Source organism: Eretmochelys imbricata, chromosome 7, assembly GCF_965152235.1.
Source record: "Eretmochelys imbricata isolate rEreImb1 chromosome 7, rEreImb1.hap1, whole genome shotgun sequence".
Classification (NCBI taxonomy): Eukaryota; Metazoa; Chordata; order Testudines; family Cheloniidae; genus Eretmochelys; species Eretmochelys imbricata.
The window spans coordinates 37,639,042-37,664,301 of record NC_135578.1 but is presented as its reverse complement, the minus strand read 5'-3'; the positions used below and the strand labels follow the sequence as shown (position 1 = coordinate 37,664,301).

Below are 25,260 nucleotides of genomic sequence, written 5' to 3'. Positions count from 1 at the left end.
GGGGTGGGAGGAGGTATTGTTTCATGGTCTCTCTGTGTATATGATGTCTTCTGCAGTTTCCACAGTATGCATCCGATGAAGTGAGCTGTAGCTCAGGAAAGCTCATGCTCAAATAAATTGGTTAGTCGCTAAGGTGCCACAAGTACTCCTTTTCTTTTTGTATCTCTATGGTTCACGGAAGCGACGCTCTGGCCCCTCCCTCTGTCTTTATGGCTAAGTCCGCCGCGAATAGTTTCCCAGTAGGCCTAGTTCCCTCAGAAGGAGTCCGGGGGAGAGTCCCAGCGGCTCCGCCCCTCACCCGGGGCTCTGCGGAACCAACCAAGAGCGAGCGGCGCGGGGGGAGCGTGTCCGTTGCCTGTAGGAGCGGCCGGGGAGCGAAGACATGAGCACCAAGGAGGTGACCTGCAGGTGAGAGCGGGGGCGACGCAGCTTCTGGGGCCGGGTCCCGGCACGGCCCTCGACCCCTGCCCCGCTATCGTGCCAGGCCGCCTGGAGACACCGGGACTCGCTCGTTCGCTGCCCCGCGGCTCTGGGTGCGGGGCCCCACTGGGCCTACGTGTCAGGAGTCCAGCGGGGCCGCAGCTAGAGCCGGCTCCGGGGCGACCCGCTCTGGTGTCGCAGCGTCTGGAAATGGCGCCTCCCAGCCCAAGGGTTGCCGTTGTTCCGACCGGCCGCGCGGCGCCAGGCCCTGACCCCCGGAGCTCGGCCCGGAGCCCCGGGACAGCCGGTCCTTGGCAAGGCGGGGCGCGCTGCCTGGCGCGCGGGCCTGTACGGGGCTGCCTGGAAACGGCCAGCGAACGCGGCTGTGTACAGGGCGCCCGTCGGCCCGGGCCCCTCAGCCTCAGCGAGCCGGTTTGCTAGACGTCGCCGCGGGCCGGGCAAACGAGCGCGTTCCCAAGCGGGCGCGGGGCGGGCGTCCCCGCCGCTTCTCGGAGCGAGCTGGCCGGTTGTCGCTGGCGCGGAGCGGAGCCGGGCTCGCTTCAGCACCCAAGCCCAGAGCGGCCGAAGGAGGGGACTGGAGCCCAGAGGGTCGGGTTGTTTGCAGTCCCGACTCGACTGAATCCGACGCTTGCAGTCAGGTCCTGTCAGGTTGCCGGGCTCTATAAGCCCAGGTACATGATGCAAAATAACCCGTAACGCGTACGGGGCTGGGGTTTGTTTCTCCCTAATGTCAACGATTTGTCTTTTCCTCTGGAATTTGCAGAGTGGTGCTTTTCGTTGTTTTGGTTTTAGTTCCCAGCGTATCGTGCCTTTAGCATCTGGCCATCTTCTGAGCAACTTGCAGAACAGAGTTCGTTAAAACAAATTGTTAGAGAGACCAGTGTTTGCATTGCGTCGTTATTGTCAATTTACTATAATACTGTTTGCTGGTTTAAAAACTTACATGGGGATGAAGAATTGAAAATAACACTATATAATAGTTTATCTTGTATTTCTGCTCTGCTTAATTGTTTTGTAGTGCTCATTGTTGCTACCTTTTTTTTAAAAAAACAAATGCAAAAAGCAAATATTTGTCTTTAGTGACCAAGAATCTATGTATTTCAGCTACACATATTTAAAAGTATTTAGTGATTCACCAACAGGACCTTTTAGGAAAGTGTCAACCAGAAGTGTTGCATAATGTGATTAAAGGGGCTAATTATACTCATAACTCTAGCTGGAAATTTAAGACAACTGCTTTTCCCCAGGTGTAATCCTTTGCCTGGGGTTTTTCTTGCAATGGAGAACAAAGGGCAGGACTGAGAGAGAAATGCTCTTCAAAACCTTTCTCTAGAAAATAAGTGTTTGTCCTAGTTTACAGTATGTAACAGATCTCTGTGGTTGTAACCATTTATCGCTTCAGGTATTATATGCAAGGGGTGTGTCGTGAAGGAAGCAGGTGTTTGTTTTCACATGACTTAACTACAAGCAAACCCTCTACTATCTGCAGATACTACCAGAAAGGACAGTGTGCCTATGGAGCTCGCTGCAGGTAAAAATTGCCACTCTTCTAGTATAGTGTGTGTTTCCCACAACTAGAAAAGGTGATTGCAGACAATATGTTTTTACACTCTAGGAAATAAAGGAACCACAGCAACAAAGATACATTGGGTATGTTTATAAACAAGAGTAAGATAATGAAAAGCTTATAAAATCAACATGAATGGCAAACATTGCGCTCCTGATGAATAAATTGGGGACTCAGCAGTTTCCTGGTTTTGTATCTTTGTGCTCTGCATGAACCGTAATGATCGTATGGCTTTTTATCCTTAAGTTTTGTGGTGGGCTTTTTAAGACAGCAAGTTCCTTTTTGTTAGACCATGTCATCTCATGTTTGTAGTGTTGAATACTGTGGTGGCTTGGGCTTAAGTTGAGTCTCTGACTGCTACTGTAATACAAATAATAATAAATTCTAGAGTTATGCCTAACTGTTATTCATTTGGATGCTGTGGAAAAAAAGGAGACTGAGTTAAGGTTGCTGTGGAATTTTTATGCTGAATTTCTTGATTTGTGTGATAGAAATGTTAATGTTGTTAATACAAAGTTTAGGCCTTAACCTCTGTGTAAAATAGGGATAATCTCCCCTCACTAGGCTGATTGCTTTGAGTTCCTTAAACAAGCGGTGCTATAGATATTAAAATATTGTCTTGTTGTCAGATATCAGTACAATTCATGCACCATTAATCAGTAGGAACCTTTCCAGGTTGATCCATCCTGCATCTGACCACTTTGAAGTTAGCATTAATGTTAAAAATGTTAGCGTGCTTTCTTTATAAAGTATTTTAATTAATTTTTTTGTTCACTCACGTTGGTGTGGGTGTGCAGATACTGTGGTGGTCCCAAAGGGGAAGTGGGTAGGATTTAAGAGGTATGCCTCTTGTCCTGCTGTGTTTCCCACTTCGGACGCCCATCTGTGATGTCCAGTTTGCTTGGTGGGAAGGTCGACCACCTTCATGGCGCTCATTCTGCAGCACCTTCACCCCAATAGCTTGCAAAGAGCATCAGCTCCAAGCTTACTGCTTCAAGATGCACTAGCAGATAAACCCTCCAGTTCCATAGCCACTGGTTCTGTGAGTACTGAGAGGCCTGTGTCAGCTCTCAACTCTCAGAGAATAAAAAGTGTATCCTGCTGAAAGTACTGTACTTTGCTCCTGAAGTGAAAGCAAAACCTTCGATACTGAAGGATCCTAAGCCATCAAATCCTAGTTCTAGACACAATGAAACCCTGTGGGTGACTGTTACCAGAGTCAGTCCTAGTGGGAGCATGCTTTTGCATACGCAAAAGCGTATAGCCCTAAATATGGCTCCTGTTAGCAGAGCCCAGCACCGTTCTATGTACCTTTTGGGAGACATCTGTGAGCAATGCAAAAACATTCTTGGAACCTAGACCTAAGGTTTGGTTTACAGCAGGAAGAACCTTCCTTCAAGAGGAACGATTCCTGAAAATTCAATCTCCTCTGCTCGGACTTTAAGAGAACTCCAACCAGACAGTAATTGTGTTTCTCACACTGATGGAACTCATGGCCTCAGCAATGTGTAACTCCTTGTGCTTCACTCACAAAAACTGCAGCATTGGCTAGCAAAGTACTATCTGTTTTATACAGCATGTTTTGAAATTGGCCTTCCCAAAGTAAGTGTTCCCTGCCCTCTTATGGTGGATGCGGTGTGATCTAGCATCTTAAAAGGGGCAACATTCAGTCTCTCAGCACCATCAGCAACTCTACCCTCCAACACTTCCAGCTTAATGGATGAAGTGGGTTCCCCATCCCAGCAGTTCAGCCATTGGAGTCACTTGGAGATGATGCTACATATCAGCATACTGGAACTGAGGGTGACTTGCTGGGCGTCTTGACTAACTCACTGGCAAGGCAGTTCAAGTTGTTATGGACAACATGGCAGCAATGTACTATGTGAACAAGCAAGGAAGAGCTCATTCCCCATAGCTTTTCAAGGAAGCTATGGCAGTGAGAGACTGGTGCATTCATCATAACATGTACCCCATAGTCCTACATGCCTAGCAGATCAACTGAATTGGGACAGATGAGAACTGCTCAAATGGCCTCTAAAGACATCAGTGGGAGATGAGATCTTTGCTCTCGGGAGTTATCTGGAAATAGAGCTCTCTTTGACAAGGCATAGGAGTGTGAATGACCAGTCCATCTTCAAGAACTCTGGCTACAGGTGAGTAACCTTTTGTTTATGCACTGAACTGGCAAAGATAAGAGATCCTTCTAGATTTTTAGTATGTGTACTACTAACTTTTTACATTTGTTTACCTTTTTAAATTGATTGTACTAGGTTAAGGTAAGGAGATCAGTCACACAAGTCAGAAAATTCAGAAGTTAAAATATCCATGGCATCCTTAATGTTGCTGCCTTGAACTAATATATGATAGTTTTTATCTAAAGGTCCTATCAACATAACCTGGTGTTTGGCAAATAATAATTGAAACTGCTCTTTAAATGTTATGTATTTGCCATCATACCGGGTAAACTGCACCTCTAGAATGGGCCATGGAGGGGGAAATAGGAGTGCCAAGTCAGCTCTCATGACTCCTGGCATCACCAGTCTCTGGGTAAGGATCCTTGTCTTACTCCCTTTTGACCAGGCACAGCTCCCTGCCATATGGTCTGATATCCCCAGCAAGCCTGTCTGCCTAAAGGCCAGTGCTTGTGTGTTGCTTTCTCTCCAAGGGCTATAACAGGTGTGATTTACCAGTAATCCAAATTGTTCTTTCTAAGCAAGCAGGTTTATTCTTAAGGTTAAAGTATTACAGAGAACACATAATAAAAACAGCAAACCGGTTTAAACACACATGAAACGTAACAGGAATCATCTGTCAGTCTTAGGGGGCCCTTATAAGCCAAAGTCCTTCCAGTCCTTCAGCAGGATTGGGGCCACTTGGACAAAAGTTCATGTCCTTTTGCTGGATCAGAAAGAAGACCTGGTGTAAGTTCAAATTCAGCCTTTTTATACCAAAAACACTTTTTAACTGGTCTCCTGAGGGGGCTAGTACCTCTCTGGACTTGTCCACAACTTGAATGATTTACTTTAATCATCCACTGCTTTTAGTTTCTGACAGAACTATGGTAACCCTCACCCTCCCCAGAGTTTACTCTTGGGGGGGATTCTGTGTCACTGCACATGTGCATATTTCATGTGCTGCGCATATTTAATTTTTTTTGTGTGGAAAATAGGTTCTGCTGAAAAGTTGCTGCAGTTCTGCCTTTTTCCCACCAGAGGGTTGCTGTGGCTCTAGAACAGAGCAGCCACTCCAGGCCAGTCCCATCTACAATAGGGAAGAGGCCTACCTTTTTCACAGGGCCAGTTGGGGTGGGTCAGGAGTCGGGAATATGGGGAGACAGACAGTGTGGGGCTGCTGGGGGGGGTCAGATGGGCGCATAAGGACTAGTGGGGGAGGACAGACTGGGGCAGGGGCTGAATGGGAGTGGAGGCACAGGGCTGGGGGGGGGGGCAGGGAAGTGTAGGGCCACATGGGCCGGGAGGGGGTGGTGGGGTGCATGGCTACGGGGGAAGGGTGATGGCTGAGTGGGAGCACAGAGATACATGGGGACAGGGGGTGCAAGGACACATGGAGATGAGGGGGAAGGGTCTGGCTGAGGGGGTGCAGGGATACATGGGGACAGGAGGGAGGGGTGTAGCACGACATGGGGGTGGCTGAGTAGGGGCACAGACACATGGGGACTGGGAGGGGGTGCAGGACCACATAGGGGTTGGGGGGGGGGATGTCTGAGTGGAGGTGCAGGGACACATGGGGATGGGGCAGATGTGCCTGACTGAATGGAAGAGGCAAGGGCAGCCAGGGTCTGCATGGGGGATTTTCCCTCCCCACCCCGCAAAAAAACCTGTACCATACTTTTCCTACCCATACCCAAAAACCCTTCAAGTTCATACCCAGGCACTTTCCTAGCAATTGCTTCTCTTTCCCTCAGCTCCTCCATTACCCCTGATTCCCCCAGGCCTTTGTACTGCTTCTGAGGGGGTGCGGGAAATAAGGTTCTGTACTGTAGTTTAAATGAATTATTACTCAGAGTTCTGTATTAGTATGACTAGTAAGGAATCTATTTGTCAAAGATTTTCTGAATCTTTTTTGTTGTCTGTATTGTTACAGACATACTTGGTGACAGGTATTTTGAAATAAATTATCAAAATAATTGAAACGGTTGTGATTATACTGTTGTTTTGAGACATAAAATCTGTAAATTCTGCATATTTTTTAATTTTTTGGTGCAGAATTCCCCCGGGAGTAAGAGTTGCATACAATCCCTGGCCCACAGTGATACATAAACCGTTCATAACCTTAATATAATATGGTCCCTAAAGATACATGTGGTTGCAATATCTGTCATGTGTGCATTACTGTATTATTTGTATGGCACTATTGATGTTCATGGCATTTCATAGTATGCTCAAGAATGGACAGCATGTAAGCGAGTGACAGACTTGAAGAGAATTAAATACAATTGTTAGAAAAACCCTGAGGTGGAGAACTGCTACTTCCATTGTCCCCAATGAAGATATTTTAGAGTTAGATCAGTGCATTGTTACCAGATTTGCCCGTTGCTTTGGGGTGCGCTCATTTATTAGGGTTACTCTTCCGTGGGGGGACGACACTCTATAATTCTATCAATGTACTGTTTGTCACTTGTGTTCTCATACGGAGCTCTACTTCTCCCTTCTGCAAGTTCCCTCCCGATTGGAGCTATCTTACAGGACCTAGGTTCCCCAGGACTGTGTTTTTCCAGCTCCAGAATCAGGTGAATACACACACACAAGTTAACAGAGCGCATCTGAGAGGACCAGGTTAATCAGCACTCCCAAGCTGACCCCTTATATGCCCCTGGACTCATCGGGCTGGGTCGAGCAACACTTCCAAGCTGCCACCCTCATAAGCCCCAAGTTCAGCACGCCCCTATCCACACTTTCACATTACAATTGTTCTGGTAGTAACCCACAGGATTTTTGGGTGCTGCAGGAATCTTTAGCTTAGGTACAAGGAGCGTTGCCTCAGAGAGAGAGAGAGAGAGAGAAACAACCAGCTTAACCATGAAAATTATTTATTGCCAGGTAATAATCCTACAAGAGGCGCCAAACAAAACCAGTTATAATATTAAATCTAATTTAAATTTGGTTACAAAAGTTATGTTTAGAAAACTATAACTGACCACACAAGTCAGGGTCAGAAGACTATACCGAGAGAGAGCTGGCTTCTCACCACTCCGTGAAGCTTAAATTGATCAGGGTTCCCAGGTGGTGGTAGCTGAGGGTCTAGAGTGCTGGAGACAGGCAGAGCCCCCAGCACAATCAGTCAGGAGAAGATGAAGTCCCAGTGGAACTGATGCAGATTTTGGATCCAGGCATCAGAGCATTTACTTGAGCATGGGTAGGAGTTTTTGTAGGGGAAGAACAATAGTTCAAGGGAGAACACTAGATTTGTTTGTGGGTAAACTGATGGCTCAAGGGCATATACCAAAGTTGTTTTATTCAGGCTGGACAATAGGAGCAGATTATTCCTGGCTATGGGTTGTGTTCCTTCCAGAGAGCTCACAGTGCAATCAGGCAGCTTCAGTATTTTGGATACCAATAAAGGATTTATTACTAGAATTGGTCTGATAACTACTGAGCTGGGTGTGTGCAGGGGTGGGTTCATTAACAGCTGGAGCAGAGATTCCCCATCATGCAGTGCTTTCCCGCTTTTCTGGTCCCATAGTTCAGTGCAGTTCTTGCCTTGGAATCTCTGTTCTCCATTCTGTATGCTAATGGAGGTGCCTCCTTGTCCCATCTTAGATGCAAATGAGGTTAGGGGAGTTTCCTTAATCCTGTCACCCTTGTCTGAGGGGTTTAAGTGTGTCTTCCACTGCCTTTTCATTGCTTTTTGTAAGTCTTTCCTCTGGTTGGCTTTGGTTCAAGCAGAGGCTGGCAGGGGATTGGGGGGAAGGTCTTTAGTGAGTCAGACAGGCTGTGCTCTGATTCCCCAAGAACACAGAGCTGATAGGTAACACCGTGTTCATATAGACTAAAATTCCCATTGATTTCAGTGGGAGCAGAGTTAGGCCAATCTTGGGTGCTTTTGAAAAATCCATCTGTGTGTGTGTGTATCTATACACCATATTTGTATGTGTGAATAAGAGCACAGCGTAACTGCTGCTGTCTGATAGCAAAGCAGGAGAGATCATAAACTGACAGGGCACACAATATTATGATGTTACCACATCTGAATAAATGTCAGCAAACCTTTTTGTAATGGAATAGTAGTATTAAATTGAACACACTCTCTAAGAATATTGTTCTTTCAGCATTGTTTTGCAACTTTGGAGAAATCATTTAAATCTGCACTTTCAAAAGTGTCCGACATGGGGTTCTTCATTCTTTCCGTGCCCAATATGAAAGACGTATGACTTGATTTTCAAAGCTGCTGAGTAGCTAAAATCCAGCAGGTTGTCCAAAATGAGTGGACACTTGAAAATGTAGGCCTTAACCTCTGTGTAAAATGGGGATCCCATTTCGCAAGGCTGTTGTAAGGCTTAATGTTTGTAAAGTGCTTTGAGATCCTTGAAATGTGCTGTAGAAATCCTAAGTATTATTATCATCATCCATGTTGTCTCTGAACAAATCATGATCCATAAGCTAATATATTGAATAAACAGGCTCATTAGTGGAAATCAAGAGTTTGCCACATTAACTGTTAGCTTCCTGGAATAACAATGATTGTGCATTGAACTAGATCTTAGTTTTTGTGGCACTTTATTACATTGTTTTCTGTTTTTAGATATGATCACACCAGACCATCTGGGTCTGGTGGTGCAGTGGGTACTGTGCCACCCAGCCTTTCTTCACCATCGTTCAACAGCCCTAACCCTCTGCCAGAGCATAACATGCCTGTAATCAAGAGCAAAACACATGAGCCTGGAAAACGCAAAAAGAGAACATTAGTGCTTAGGGATAGAGGTGAGTAGGAGCAGTTAATGTCAGTTCTCTTCACTTTTCCTGGCTTGCTGATTTTTAGCAGTAGTTCTGTTGCTTTCCATTATTTGCTTTTCATCACTTCCATTTCAGTGATGGCTATAAAGGGTGTGTTTGCATTTGTAACATGGATAGGGCATAATCCTACAAACATTTATGCATGTTAGTAACTTTACTCATGTAAATAGTCAACTTTTGCCCCACACATCCCACTGATGACCTTCCTATGCCCCTCAGGCACCAGCATTAAGGGAGCCCTTCCATTGCTGATGCCCCAGCACAGAGGGACTGAGCTCCCACTTGCCCCAGACCTCCTTTTACTATACACATACCCAGCCTGGTCTCACCAACTGCCCCCCCACAAACCTCTCCCTCTGTGCATCCCCATTCACAATCCTCTGTGAGATTGCAGTGCTGAATCCTCCCTGTTGCAGCCCTGCAGAGCCCCAGATCTCCTCTGCTGGCCAGTCTTCCTACCCAGGGCCTCTGTGCTAAGGCCAGCTGGATAGCAGTGTCAGAGAACAGAAATAGTAAATAGACCATAATCTCTGCTTTTCCTTTCACCATAAGCTATTTTATTTCTGTATGAGGGGCATAGCTTTGTGTTTAAATTGAAGACGTGGACGGTGTCGGAGACGATGTGAGAATGAATGTGTGTAGGAAGTTTGGGGTTTCTGATTGCTGATCTCGTATCTAGAGGAGCCTGACAATTGTTATCTAGGGGAACCTGAAATTTCACAAAAGGCTTATTGGCAGGGGAAACAGGTGAAGGTATCAGAGTTAAAACCCCTCATATCTCCCTGCCAACCTCCCCCCATCCCAAAAAATAGAAAATTCAGTTGGTCAATGGAGGGACCATGTGTTAATTGTGGTGAGTGAATTCAATCACTTAAAATGTGAAATAGGACTTTAAACATGTTCTAAGTGAAAATCTGTGCAGTTTTAGCTTAGCTTCTATAATACTTAAGATGAAAATGCATGATATGCTGTACTTGGTATCTTCAAGCTTTACAGTGGGTAGTTTAAGGCTGTAAAGCTGGATAATTTGGAGATTGAAGCTGCTAAATACATAAGCTCAGCAGGTGAAAAGGTTTAACTATTAACAAGGAAACTATAATTCAGCAGGTGACTGCTGTTTTTATGCTCCTGTGGTCTTTCATGCTACATACTATGCTTTTTCTTTAAGATTTATGTGGTTTGAGTGAAGAACAGGTGAGACTCAGTACCGTGAGTGATGCAGTGTGTTGCAGTGACAAAAATGATAATCTGGAAGTGAAGCCCCATTCGTATTTAGAAGCTATTTGCAGTGGGCTCGAAGAAGATTCAGTGGCTGGAAGTTCCTATACTGATGGACAGCAGCTATGTCCCTATGCAGCAGCTGGGGAATGCCAGTTTGGTGACCAGTGTCTTTACCTCCATGGAGATGTGTGTGAAATCTGTGAATTGCAAGTACTTCATCCCTTTGACCCAGAGCAGAGGAAGGCTCATGAGAAGGTAAAGATTAACATAATTTAAACTTGGGTCTAAAACATGATATAAATATGCTTGTTCTAAAGCCCACAGACACTTGTGTGTTACAGGCTAACTTTAGTGCTTTATAGAGTATTTGTGTATATACTTATTTAATTTAGATTTAAAATAATTAAGAGACCTATTGAACGCTCTAGGCACCCAAACTTGTCGTCGATACAACAAAATACCAGCTGCATTAAAATAAACATCCAACAGGAATTTAGCCAGCCATCTGTAGAAACTCTTTTTCACCTTTTTCATCATTGTGGGAAGAATCCCCTTGACTCTCTCTAAAAACCCTCTCAAACATATGGCTTTTGCAGCATGCCTAAAAGGTCACCAGGTTCTCTAAACTCTACTTGTACTCCTTCTTCTAGACCACACTGACCTGAGACAACCAACTCATTTCACATAGTCTACCACAGTGCAATCAGATGATAACATCTAGTCACTGCTGATATTAGCTGTAATTTGAGGTCAGGAAAGGTGCTGCATCCCACTGCTACTCTCCTGAGCCATCCAGTCCCAATTTGGATAGGATTTTGGGCTCAGTTCACTTCAGTTATATTGAGCTCTCTGTACCTCTTGTCGTCCAAATCTATTAATCAGAGGCAAGTCAGCTGCTCATAGTACAATTGGTTCTCTTGCATATACAGTAGCTTTGCAGTAGCTTTGTTAGTAAAAGCTGTTTAATACACTTGTATTATAGGTAGAGCTGGTAGCACTGCATATAGCTAAGAATGCCCAACACTTTTCATTATAAGCCCCTGTTTTCAGCAGCTTATAACTTTGCCAAACTGCAACTGTTTGGCTGAAATTTTCCATATTGGGTATCTTCCCTCAAGCTTAGTTTTTTTGGAAAATTTCAGCAAAAATGATTCAGCTGTTTCAGAGAATGAAATTAGGGGAAAATTTATTAAAAATTCTTACAACTGTTTTACTGAGACTCTCTAGGGCCTCTGCTTTGGAGCAAGGGCTTCGAATTTGGCAGGGAGCTTGCCTTTCTTAAGGATGTGGTTTTGTTGTTCCTGTGGAGGGGAGTGTAAATTTGTTTGTTATAAGCCTTTGGGGAAAAAAAAAAATCTCATGTTGCACACATTCAATAAGGAATTGTTAGTTTGGCAGCTGAACTCTTCCAAGATTCTTTCTGTAGTGAGTGTGCTCCAGTCCAGGGCTGGTGTGTGTGTGGAGAGGGGCGAGCAGTCCTTTGCCCAGCAATTAGTGTGTGCTTCTTTGGCATGGGGCACTGGAAATGAGAGCCAAAGACAAACACCTATCTCCTCAGTGTTCCCTCTGCTGGCATTGAGGCAGCATAGTGCGGGAACAGCATGATTAGAATGCACAGTTGACATGAGCTGGATCTGGGCCAGGCAGATGGAGGGAGTAGATTAGTACTGGCAGCTGGTAGGAGACAAGGATAGGCTGAGTAAGGGGGCTGGGACTGGAATGAGGAGCCAGAGTCGGGAGACTGGAAAAAAGCCTGTGGGTGGACAGGAGAGTTCAGGTTTCAGGGGGAGGGAGGGGCAGAAGGGTTTGTAACCACCAGAATACAGTTCCCTTCAGCATCTGGAATGGAACCTGAGATTCCTGAGTCTCAGTATTCCTCTGTTGTGAACAAATACTTATGAAACCCACTGGCGTCCCTCATCCCCCTTTAGTGCTGGCCCACACAAAGGATGACAACCCTACTGCTTCTATCATTTATTCTGTTGTTCAACTGGCTGAGGTCTGTGCAGTGGTACCAGCCTGGCTGATGACCTATGGGGGTGTCAATATGATGCCATGTGTTGGAATTTCTACTTTTTGATTGATTAAAAAAGAAAAATCATCTAGGAAATTGCATCTAAAAAATTGTTAACAGAATGTTACGGTTGTAAAGACAAGCACTCAAAAGTTACAAAATGCCTGGGAAAAGTAATATCACCTTGCTTCACAGGAATATTATGAAAATAAATCCATGTTCGTGAAGCATTCGGATATCATAGTGATGAGCTCCCTGAAGAATTTAATAGAAAACTCCCTAAAGAAATTAATAATTCTGTATTCAGAACAGGGTTTAAATAGTGTGCAATAATAAGGCCTGGGGCCACACAGTGAACGAGCATAAAACAATATTGAAAGCTGCTCATTCAGTAAGCACCATAATTCTGTACACTGAGTAAGGCCTGTCCCCTGTGGAAAAAACCGATTGTGATCATGTAATTAAAGGCTGTATCCTAATGCATACTCAAGGGGTGTGAATTACGGTTGCACAGCAATCTACATTTTTTGTGGGCTGGAATTTGCAACCTTAGTGCTCTTTTAACATCTTTTTGGGGATGTTTTATAAAACAAAAAGCATGAACTACATTCTTAACGGAGTTAGGTGTACTAGTACTATGTTTTTTTTCTTCATACATGCCTTTCATAGATATTTGTGTTTTACAAGCTAGAAGCCTTGTGCAAATATGGCAGAGACCCAAAGTAACTCTTTGCTTCTGTTTTATGACCTAGATGTGCATGGCAGCATTTGAACACGAGATGGAGAAGGCCTTTGCCTTTCAGGCAAGTCAGGACAAAGTATGCAGTATCTGCATGGAAGTGGTGTATGAGAAACCATCAGCCTCAGAGAGAAGGTTCGGAATCCTTTCCAATTGCAATCACACCTACTGTTTGTCCTGCATCCGGCAGTGGAGGTGTGCCAAACAGTTTGAGAATCTAATCATAAAGTAAGTATATGTTAACTTTGTGGCCAACCAGTGGGACTTATGTCCACCCAGATCACACTGTCTATTGTAGCTTGTCATTCAGGTGTTCTCTTGTATAGACTTTTTGACTAGATGCAATGCTATTACTTTCATATCAAACTAAGTATGTTCACAAAGAGAAATTCTGTGGCCCTAAAAATGCTAATGTGTCCAATACTGAGATTGTGATGAAAATCCTGACTCCACGTGCCAAGGAGGTACAGTATCTTAGGCCTTGTATACGCTACCGTGGTAAGTCAACCTAAATTATGCTACTCCGGCTACGTGAATAACATAACTGGAGTCGACGTAGCTTAGGTCGACTTATTGCGGTGTCTACACCTCGCTGCGTCGACGGGAGACGCTCTCCCATTGACTTATTTTACTCTACTCGTTCGGTGAAATACTGGAGTCAACTGGACAGCACTCTGCTGTCCATTTAGCAGATCTTTACCAGAGTCGCTAAATCAACCCCCGCAGCATCGATCACAGCAGCCTTGATCTCTGGTAAATGTAGACATGGCCTTAGTTAAGAATTGAAAACTGCTGTCACCTTATTTGTACACATTCAATTACTGGATTGCACATAAATTCTAACTATTGTCATGCTCACGCTGAACGCTCATTTGGATACTCTATTGATCATGCATTTATTCTGTATTTGGCCAATGCCTTTGTCGTATCTGCTGTTCTAGCTCCTATATAAATGCATTTAAAGCTTGATTCTCTTCAGAACAGAAATACAGGAAAATGTAAGAATCCAAGTGATACCACAAAAGAGGAAACTTGCCTTTTCCCCTGGAACTCCTTAGAAAACTACAGATGTCTCAGGGAAAACTTTTTGAAAAATATTTTCCATTCTTATAGTGAAGTGGGTTGTATTTCCCATGTCCTTCACAAGGAGTTTGCTACAGTGAAATTTAGCATATTGGAAGCTGCTTGTAGTAGAGTAATGCTCCCAATGGGCATTCACTGTGAGAAGCTCAGTCTGTGACAGGAAATGAGGCTGCCAAATTGTTTTCGCAATCGTTCCCCCTGAGCCAATATTGACAAATGTTTTCAGCATTTTCAGAAAGTAGATCTGAAACTCTTAAATTACTTGTGATCTCATCAACCTTCTGAAAAGATATTAGGAAAAGGGAATGGAAATAATCTTAAAAGAAGTTCTGGCTGAAAGACTGGATGGTTCATTGGGCTGGTAATGGGACATAAAAGCCTTTTGTCAGCTTGTTGGTAGTCACTAGAAATTATCTGATGGCTGTTAGGTGTTCTCTGTGAAATCACTTGGGTTCTTGATCTGGTTCTAATGAACGTGTCCATCTCACAAGACCACTAGTTAAACTGGACTGCTTATTGCAATCTTAGTAGACAGGCCAAGTATCAATCTTCTCCTTTGCCCTATTTCGCTGCTGTAGTTCTTTTACAGAACAGGGATTGAGGTACCTGAAAAGTGTCTAATGTGATTTGGATACCTTAGGTTTCAGGGAAAAAAATCATGGTCTGCACTGATCAGGAAAAGCATGCTTTCTATTCAAACACTGATTGAACTGTAGTTTAGACCAAACCTGATTGGGTTGAACTGGTTTACTTCAGTTGAAACTTTAATTATAAAAACTTGTAAGTACAGTATACATCGGGGTGGGCAAACTACAGCCCATGTCCAGCCTTTCAGACCTTTTAATCCAGCCCTTGAGTTCTCGCCAGGGAGCGGGTTTGGGGGCTTGCACCCACTCCACGCATGCGATGGAACTGTGCAGCTTGCGGAAGCAGCAGCATGTCCCCCCTCCCGCTCCTACACGTAGGGGCAGCCAGGGAGCTCCGCATGCTGCCCCTGCCCCGCAACTCCTATTAGCTGGGAACCAGGGCCAGTGGGAGCTGGAGCTGCAGGGGTGGTGCCTGTGGATGGGGCAGAGTGCAGAGCTGCCTGGCCAGCGCCACACCTCTGCATAGGAGCTGGAGTGGGGACATGCTGCTGCTTCCAGGAGCTGCTTGGAGTAAGCACTGCCCAGATCCTGCACCCCTGACCCTCCTCCCATTCCCCAACCCCCTGACTCAGCCCTGATTTCCCCCTCTTGTCCACTGAATACCTCAGTCCCAGCCCAGAGCACCCTCCTGCACCTCAAACCCCTCATTCCCAGAGCTCACCCCTGCACGCTGAACCCCTCATTTCTGGCCCCACCCTGGAACTTGCACTCCCAGCCCAGAGCCCGTACACCCTCCCATACTCCAAACCCCTCTGCTCCACCCACAGCTGGCTTCTGCACCTCAAACTCCTCATCCCTGGCCCCAGCCCAGAGCTCGCACCTCCATCCAGAGCCCTCACCCCTTCCACATCCCAACCTCCTGCCCCAGCCTAGAGCCCCCTCCTGCACCCTGAACTCCATTTCTGGCCCCACCCCAGAACCTGCCCCCCCTCACCCCCCCAAGTTGGAGCCCTCACCCCCTCCTGCACCTCAACCCCCAATTTTGTGAGCATTCATGGCCTGCCATACAATTTCCATACCCAGATGTGGCCCTCAGGCCAAAAAGTTTATCCTCCCCAGGTATACACTGTAATCAGCTATGATATGCTTTGATGCTTCAATATGAAAGATCCAATTCCCCTTTCTCCACTTGCTGTTTATGACTAGTTGTTGAGAAATATCTATTCTCAGCAAGGTATATGTACACTTATTTTCTTTTCATTACCCATTTAAGATCCTGCCCACAGTGCCGAGTCACATCAGAGTTTGTAATTCCTAGCGTATACTGGGTAGAAGACCAAAACAAGAAAAATAAGCTGATTGAGGCATTTAAGCAGGGAATGGGGTAAGTTCACTAGCCATAATTATTTTTTGTTAAATAAACTGAAAAGGTTGTAGACCAAGGTATTCAGTAGCCTCTTTTTAAAATGTTTTCTTTAATACTGTACAAAACATACCTTATGGAATGTAATTGTGTGTGTACATATGTACACACACACACTATTCATATCCAGTGACTTCAGTGGTAGTTGAAGGAACTCGTATCTAACTTTGATTTTCCCCTGAACATCATGAATTTAATTTTCATTTCAGCTAGGCTAATAGCCTCTGAAAATATCCCACATGATTAAATTAGAAATTCCCCAAGCTCCAGGTGGAATGTTAATAATTCTACTTTCCAAAATTGGCTGTTGAGGATATTTTTGTTCACTTTCCAAAACTACATTTAGATAACATCTGCTGATTTTTATTACTCAGCTATAACTACCTCGATTATCATACTCTTGTATCGTTGAGGGGAAAAAACCAAAGTTGTCACTGAACTGACTTTTATGATGTTTGTTTCTTTTTCTCTAATCAGTAAAACTTCAGAGTTGTTGAGGGATTTGTTGTTGTAATACCATCTGCAAATGTAAAAATAATTACATGTGTGATAAGTTTTATTGAACAATTAGACTTGACTGATGGTCAGACCATTGGAGATATGCAGTAAAAGATGGTGCTGTATCAACCTAACAAACCTCTACTTGCTCACTTGCCTGTGATAAATGAGGTTTTTTTTGATGGGAGGGTAAATTATCATTACTACTTTCATTATCATTGATCGCCATTATATGAAGCGTGGGTAAAATAAATCTTTGTATTGGGCTAGTAAATTTTCAACCCATTTTGGAATGCTAAAAGCTGAGTGATGATATACTACCTGAAGTGCATTAATCCCCTGGAGACACACTATTTGCAGTGCTTGTTCTGGAATGGTTCCATAAAAAACCTGGGTGTTTACTTGGCACTGTCAACAAGTGCGTAACATACATTTCCAAAGCACCCATCATGTTAGTACCTGGGTACTTCTTGTTCAATTCGCCTAGCATGGGGGAGCATCATCTTTCACAAGAAAGGGAGTTTAGAGAAGGGGTGGTGATGGCACTTGTGTAAGGGTTGCTTGCATTCTTTCAGGAAAATATTAACTGTCTCTGTTAGTAGTGGCCCAGGAGATCCCTTCTTCTAGCTTTGATATAACAAGAGGGCAGATATCCAGTTTAGAAGTGGTAGTGTTGAGTTGATCTCATGAGTCTTGTTTTTATAGCAGAAGACATGTCTTCACTCATAGGATGGTCTTCTGATTTTGGATGGTGTTTCACTGTAGATGTAGGCAGAGTTAAGCTATTAGGGTGACACTAACAGTGCCTTTTTTATTCATTTAATTTAAACACTTTAAAAAGTGTTTAATTTAAACTTAAATTTAGAATTTCCTGTCTTCTCAATTTGTTTAAAACAGAATGCTATTTATTTATTTTTCCTGTGGTTCTGGAGGCTTAACTTTAAGACCAACTCTAACTTAATTTTGTCTGGGAATTTCAGTAGGTTTTGCCAGATTCCTGTGACACCCTATCTACTCTGCGTTTAGTAAATGCATGGATTTTCATCCAGATATCTATAATGCTATAAATCTGGATTATAATTGGACAGACTTCCTAAAATATGCCTGATGCAGCAGTTGTGATGCCAACCTGGGAATGCCATGTTCACTGGTCCATAACTCTTCAGGATCAGAAGTTCTGCCTGAATCCATGAGGTTCTTGTGCCAGTAAAGAGACCACAAGAATGTCTTGTAATTCATCTAATTCAAAAAATCCAGCCACTATGGACCCCGAAAGAATCAAAGGCTAACTAGTGCTTGCCACAGCCAAAAACAAATTTAGTTTCTGATCTGATTTTTAGATATCATGAGCTTTTTTAAAAGGGAAACTTCAAAAGAAGTACTAACACCTCATTTAAAATAAACAAACCACACAGCTCCAAAACACACTTTTGATTTGCCTTCATAAAATTCTATCCTGATATAAAATAACATGTGAAACTTAATGAGAGTAGCTTCAATAGTAAGCATGGAATGAAAAAAGTCTCTCTCCAAATACAAGCTGTTAAAATCATTACAAACAAATGAACAAAATCTTGCCTGCGTTAATTTCTTGGACTATTACTTCTTTGAAATTCTTTATTTTTTCCTATTTCACCACTTTTCTTTCATTAAGCCTGGACAAAATGAAACTACTGGATATCGTCTCCTGACTCGTTCACTAGTATCTGTAATATTTGGGTTGCAGGTGTTAAACAGTTCTCTGATTTTTGGTTTTGCAGAAGCTAAATTTTGGACTTAGTCATGTAAGTGTAAACTTTTGAAAGCTATTTCATTTTAAAGGTACAAATAGTGAGTGATAGGCAAGACAGTGACATGGCGTGTATTTATTAAGTAAATCTTGATAGCTGTTTCTATTTATTACTTCCAGCAGGGGTCTCTGTAGACAGTTGAGAATGCAACTTAATGCTGATGCAATAGAAGTGGAAAAGTAAGATTGGTAGATTATATTTGATTTAGATTTAGTCTGTCCTGCAGTCTTTTGCAGAGCTGACCATGTGAAAAGTAGCCTATTTTTAATTTTTTTCTCCATCTTGTTCTTCCTAAGAATACAGTACATTGCCCATATGACAGGGATGAGTTTTCCATTTCAATATTAATAACTGCATAAATATCAGTGACATTATGATCATAATCCAAAGTATGGCATGGTGATTTAAGTGCTAGAATAGTTTTTAACCACACTTTCTGTACAAAAAAATCACCTTTGGGCTAAGACTAGTGGGAAATTTCAGCCTAAACAGTGAATTTTTCAGTTAGTAAGCACTTTGCCTTGTAGTATTGGGTCTTAAGGTTTTAACTAACTAGCTTTCTATTAGAAGACCCAGTGTAAAATTTTCAAAAGTAACATAAGAGTTTGTCTCATTAAAAGTAAATAGGATTTAAGCAACTTCGCAAATTGTATCCCAATTCTAGGTAATACTTAGAATTTCCAGGCTTTCAAATGGGTGAACACTACAGCGTTTGGTAGAAATTGCATAAAGACACTACCTGTCTGTTTACGTTCAAATTAATTTTAGCAACATATCAACACTGCATGGACTATTCACATATCTTTAGAGAAACCACTACTTAACATCATTTCCAGAAATGCTGTCATTTGGACTGTAAGGCCTTTCTTTGCTCAGCCACAGAAATGTTGATGCCACAGGAAACTGAAAGCTGAGTGGGGAAGGGATTTTTAAAGTTCTTTAAAACATCTGTGTTAGAGCTGTGCCTAGCAAATATCTGGAAAAAGATTAAATGCTGCCCCTGCAGTTAAGATGTAGGCCAACAATTTACATCCTGAGAACCCCAAGAAGTTTACCATCAAAACCAGAGAAGACTAGACTTGACATTCTTGAGACCTTCATTTAAAAAAAAAAAAGCAGGACTCCCATTGTGTAAAAGTGATTATTTGCAGATCATTTTAATGTTTGTAGGACAAGAAACAGTACCTACATATCTGTGCTAAGTCTCAAACTGTTACTATTTTCCAGTTGAACCTTTTGTATACATGCAGGGTATAGTCTCAAACAGTTTTTTAAAAGAGAAGTCTTTTTCTAGCAATTGTGTATGTTCTTAAAGAAGGAAGAAGTATTTGTTGTGAAGATGGTGAACTTCAGTTTAATGCTACTGCAGTAGCGCACAGTCTACTAAGAAGAATTCATTAGCTCACATCTCCATTTTTGGAGTTGCTGTTACTGTACATTGTTTGAAGTTAGGCTGGTGTCTGGTTTGGGTAGAGAGAGGACCAGAGCTGAAGCTGTTTGGGTGACCTCAACTGCAAGGTCATTTTAATTAGTTGAGTGAGCTTACCTGCATGCTTCTGTGGATTACCATTTTTTGTTTGCCTTTAATTTGAATTTTCAGACCTTCTGCAGGTTCCCCCTACACCACTCCAAAATAGAAAAGTAAGGATAGATATTTGAAGCCAAGGTTAAGTGTAGTGCCTGGCTCTCTCTATATATGATTAAGGCATTTTAACACATGGTTAGATGGGTACTTCTCTTAGACAATTGGAAGTTCATGCTGTAAATCACTTCAGTAGCAGTTTTCTCAAGGAATTAACTCTTACAGATAATATAGAGGTAATCAAACATAACTTTTTGAAAAATTTGCTTAAACATTATCAGTTTACACAGGTAAACTTTACTGATAGGTTTTAGTAATGTAAAATAAGTTATTTATACTGAAAATATCCATTTCTTAGCCAAGGAACTCAGCAGGCAATCTCTAAAAGAGTCATTCTTCATTAAAAGTTTATTTAAAAAAAAAACACACACACCAAACAGTGGTAGAACAAAAGAAAGCAGCAAGTCCTGGAAAATGAAAAGCAGGAAGTCAAGGCCAGTTGTTTTCTACTGTAAAGCCAAATATACTAGGTATATTTATTACCTCTGCTTGTTTTGTAATTTTGACAACAGCTTGTTTAAATATAGTATCATGGAGCCTGCTTGTTCAGCTGGTCCTAATCCATTATATTAGTTAGGTCTTAAACAATTGAGTTACACCATAAATGAATATTTGTTTTTGTAAATCTAAATTATTTTCTCTCATGGTTTTCCTTTTCTGATTTCCTCCAATAGAATGCTTGTTTGTAAAGAGCAGGATTGTCAACAAAGTACTTAGTTGTGTCACCACTTTAAAACCATTGCAGATTATACGTCAAGAGTCTGCTGCTCATTAAATTGTTCTGCTGGCTTCACCTGAATCAGCTGAGCAATAAAGCTGGTGGAAATTTTTCCAATTTCTTAATCTACTTTTTGCTTTAAAAAATGTGCAGGAGAGGGAGGACACTTGATGGTGGCTTTTCAACCAGTTCTACTGTTCAGGTGTAGAACTCCTCAGCATGCTGAACTCTTTAGTACAATTCCTGTTCTTCATAAAAGGAGTTTGTTTAAAGATCTTTGAAAAACACACAAGTGTGGAAAAGTGAAGGGCGACATTTCCCCAAACCATTCTTTTGTTGTACAAGAGGGGAAAAATGATTTGGCACTAATCTGACTGACTGCTGATTGTATATAACCATTGGTATTTGAAAACAAACTTTCAACCTACATTTCTCCAATTAAAGTTAAAATTTGCACTTGCTTTCATACATTTTTACTTCATGTAGGTCTGTAGCGAAATGTTCCTGTTACCGATTTATAGATAACATAACTTCAGTTAAAATCCTTAGACTTGAAGTACATAAAAGGACATGTAGTTCTTCAGCTATCCTTTACCCAAATTATAAAGTACATTAAACTGATCGGAGCAACTTTTTGTCTTAACTGGGAAATGTAACTTATGTAGCAAAGCAGGTATCTTAAGTTACAAACACAGATGAAGGATTATTCTGGTTGCAATGTTAAAGTGCATGTTTTATGTTAACTTTTCTGGTGAGATTGATTCAGCTCATAAACTGAGTGCCTCCTCCCACCATATGTATAAATTTAAAACACTCAGCTTCTGTTTTCATTTTATACTGAAGGTTAAATAGTGCTTTGGATTCCTTTCTCCCCCAAAGGTACTAACTGAATGTGATAATTATTAAGGTTTCCATTATTGTAGTTTTGAAGGAGTAAACTTGACTTCCCCTGAGCTTTCTACTTCAGCTGTTGCTGTGATCATTGCAGTGTCATGACTTGGCTTCACCACCTAGAACAAGAGTCTTTTTGTTGCTTTATGATGATAAAGATTAGAGTGCTTAAGTGTAGGGCAGCAGGGACTGAGATCAGTACTGTATTCCTCAGAGGGATGAGCAGGTCTCTTTGCTTTTAAAAAATCCTTTCAGACACTGCAGTAACTGTATTTTTTGATTCTGGAACCATTGAGCTGATCCTGCTTAACTGGGAGAAGTCATCTGATGCAGGGACTTTGAGGTGATAGGAATTTTAAAAAATGGATAGATAGCCCTGGAAAAGCTGCTCAGTTCACTCTCCTGTCCCCAAGAAACAGCTTTCATTTTTACCATCATCTAAAGGAACTAGTTACTCTTTCTTTCAGGAAAAAGGCCTGCAAATATTTTGAACAAGGAAAGGGAACCTGCCCATTTGGAGGAAAATGCCTTTACCTTCATGCTTACCCTGATGGGACACGAGCTGAACCTGAGAAACCACGAAAACAGTTGAGTTCAGAGGGGACTGTGCGGGTAAGCAGATTCATTTGCTTGAAAGCCCCACTTGAATATAAGCTGCCCTTTTATAGAAGGGCATGATTTCTCTCTACAGAGGCAAATTTAAGAACTTTGCTCTAAAAACACCTTTTAGGCACCCAACTTGACAGATTGTGAATTTGCCTGAAAACCAGAATGAGTTTCTTTATACTTAACATTTTTCAAGACCTCTGAGCTCAGTGGGGGAACTCTCTCTCATTGTACTCAGAACCTCATCTTTTAGCAAATTCCTGATCCTATAGCTGTTACCCATACCTCCCATTGTCTTTGATGGGATTTACACAGGGGGAAGTATTGCAGGATCAGCTCCCTCATTTAAGCTGCAAAAATATTCTTATGTGCAGGAGTTAACTTCTCCTTACAAAAAATTCTTAATTTCATCTGTTTTAAGACCAGCTCAATGGACCATGACTCAGCAAAGAATTGTAGAAAACATTGAGGGAGTTGTCCAGGCTTAGTTCACTCATGCCTTTAAGGTTGTTTGTTAGGCCTGCTAATTTCAGCTGTGTGTGCACCTGTATATCACCTGTCCAGGTGATCAAGAAAATAAGAGGGGGAGCTGTTCTCTAAATAACTTGACATTTCATGTGTGGAAAACAGTGCTGGTGTTATCTCCCCTTCCCAAGCTGTTGGTAAAGCCTGCTCCATATGTGAGCAACACACCATGACCACCAGCTAATGGTAAGAAACAATTCCCCACCCCTTTATTTAGGCATAGCCTGAGCTGGTCTTCCCCCCTTTTTTTTTTTCTGAAGTTGATTAAAACTTGATGGGAGAAGTAAAATAAAGTATTTTTGACCTGACTGCAGTTATACCAGTGTACAGTCTTTCCCAAAGCAGACATTTAATGCATTCTCAGAATGCCTCAAACTGACCTCTTTATTTCTGTTTTCACAGTTCTTCAATTCTGTTCGGCTTTGGGATTTTATTGAAGACAGAGAAAGTAGGACTATGCCCCATGCTGAAGATGAAGTGACAGAGCTTGGAGAGCTTTTCATGCACCTCTCTGGGGCAGATCAAGAGTCTGCCACTCCTCAATAAAGAGAACTAAGGAACAAAAGTTGCTTTCTTCTGTACAAGTCCAGCTACTTACTTGAAGGTTTTTATAGCAAGCCGTGTAAAGTAATGTGATTTACTGGTGAGGTCCTTGTAGAACCTGTATACGAACAATAATACAGAAGGATATTAAATAAAAGTATGGGGGAAGGAAGCTTTGGGGGTGATTTTGTGCCCCCAAAACAGCAAGGGCCAAGTTCTTTAATTGTTTGCTGTGTTAGGCCTAGGAGATTGGAGAGGTAATATCTTGTCTCTCTGAAAGTGAAATGTGCTAGTAGTATAGCTAGAACAGATAAAACCTAGTTAAAGTTAACCTATAATCTCATTGTAAAGTGCATCACATTAGGAAGACATATACCTTGCTGAATTTTCCAGGCTGATTTGCCCAAGACATTATTGCAAAAGCCCTAGTCAGAAAAAAAAATGCATAGAACTAACTGGAGGTGCCTGGTGAGAGAACACTTTAACCAGCCTTGTTCCCACCACCATTTCTTGGGCATTATTTCTATACGTGCACACCTTATGAAATGCCATCAAAACAGTGCTTACTGCAGTAAGTTCATCCAGGGACTGATCTACACAGACTCAAGTTGAGCTGACATGGTTGCAGGTGTGGCTATACCTGCGTTGTAGTAGAAATCCTGCATTTTGCTGTTCAAATTGGATTTTGTGCAAACTGAAAAAAACCATAGCAATAAATTAGGATAATGGGAAGTATAAGCAGGGTAATCTTTGACACTAATTGATGGCAACTAGTGTAGTGGAGAGTGAAAGGAGTGTTTCAAAACTGCAGATATATGCAAGAATGATCAACATTCTGATCCATCATTTTTACTGATTCTAGAATGAATTAGACTGGTTTGTAATTCAATAGAACATGTTGCTTAAGGCCCTAGAATTGCAATGATCACTGTCAATTTAACTATCTACTGGATTTCACTTACAGAAGCAAAACTAAATTTCTCTTAAAATAAAATAATTTATTCCAGATGCAATTTACATGCGTCCCTTTGTCAGATTTGAGATGAAGTTATATATCTTAGTCACTAAGAAACCAGAAGCCAAAGAGATCAGTCACTATAGTGGTACAAATAACCTCTGCATGGTTGCAGTGGAACCCTTTACCCCCACTACTGCATTTATTACCTGAGTCATCCTCAGGGTTCTCAGACCATGGTCTTGCTCAGGCAGCAGCAGTGACCAAAAAAGCAAGTACAGTACAGTACTGTGTTGAAGGGAAAGTTTAAAAGATTTGATAAGGTAAGGAAACTTTCTGCACTTGTTTCATTTAAAAGCAGCACTTTTCTTCTGCATAGTAAAATTTCAAAGTTGCGTTAAGTCAATGTTTGCTTGTAAACTTTCAAAAAAACCACCGTAATCTATTTTTTAGCATTAGGAACAACCTCCACTTCTGAGGTTCTACTCTCATTCTAATGGTGGCAGCTGGCTGCTTTCACTTTTGAGCTCAGTAGGTCTCTAGTTATATGTGCTCTAGCCAGAAGGTACTTCCTTTCTGGCCTCTGCTCTAAGTTAAAAGGGAGAAGCCAGAGAATGTCAGTGATTCTAGGTATGTGTACACATATGCCCCTATTACTGATGGATGGAGAAAGGTAATTTACTTTCACTGACTTTCTGCAGGTTGTGCTAGCTTATTCCTACAGGTGGTGAACTTCACAAAAGTGAAGGTCTGGCTGAAAGTTTAGATTAAATGGACAGAGTAAACAATGAAGTGCCAGCACTGCAGCCCAGAGGCTCTCAACCTTTCCAGACTATTGTAGCCCTTCTAGAAGTCTGGTCCTGCATACCCCCAAGTTTCCCCTCATTGAACTATTTGCTTACAAAATCAGCCATAAAAATACAAAAGTGTCAACACACTATTACTGAAAAATTGCTTAACTTTCTCATTTTTACCATATAATTATAAAATAAATCAATGGGAATATAAATATTGTATTTACATTTCAGTGTATAGAGCAGTAT

The 25,260-nt window shown here is 42.1% G+C and overlaps 1 protein-coding gene across 3 annotated transcripts; it reads left to right on the top strand.

Moving 5' to 3' along the window:
* Positions 1 to 241: 241 nt before the first annotated feature.
* MKRN2 (makorin ring finger protein 2) lies at positions 242 to 24,270 on the top strand. Of its 3 annotated transcripts, XM_077821223.1 has the most exons (9): positions 368 to 408; positions 1,844 to 1,972; positions 6,687 to 6,758; positions 8,771 to 8,949; positions 10,151 to 10,458; positions 12,970 to 13,184; positions 15,900 to 16,010; positions 22,056 to 22,200; positions 23,122 to 24,270. In XM_077821223.1, exons 1-9 carry the CDS (start codon positions 383 to 385, stop codon positions 23,263 to 23,265), a joined length of 1,329 nt encoding a protein of 442 aa, XP_077677349.1. In that variant the 5' UTR covers positions 368 to 382; the 3' UTR covers positions 23,266 to 24,270. The 3 variants fall into 3 exon arrangements, with proteins under 3 accessions (XP_077677348.1, XP_077677349.1, XP_077677347.1); XM_077821222.1 differs by lacking the exon at positions 6,687 to 6,758 and having other exon boundaries at positions 242 to 408; XM_077821221.1 differs by lacking the exon at positions 6,687 to 6,758 and having other exon boundaries at positions 22,056 to 22,175; positions 23,122 to 23,261.
* Positions 24,271 to 25,260: the final 990 nt, after the last annotated feature.

Coding starts and splice junctions, on each gene's coding strand:
- MKRN2 (XM_077821223.1), top strand. CDS start 383: ATGAGCACCAAGGAGGTGACCTGCAG. Junction 6,759..8,770: donor TTTTCCAGCTCCAGAATCAG/GTGAATACACAC, acceptor TTCTGTTTTTAG/ATATGATCACACCAGACCAT. Junction 13,185..15,899: donor TTTGAGAATCTAATCATAAA/GTAAGTATATGT, acceptor TACCCATTTAAG/ATCCTGCCCACAGTGCCGAG.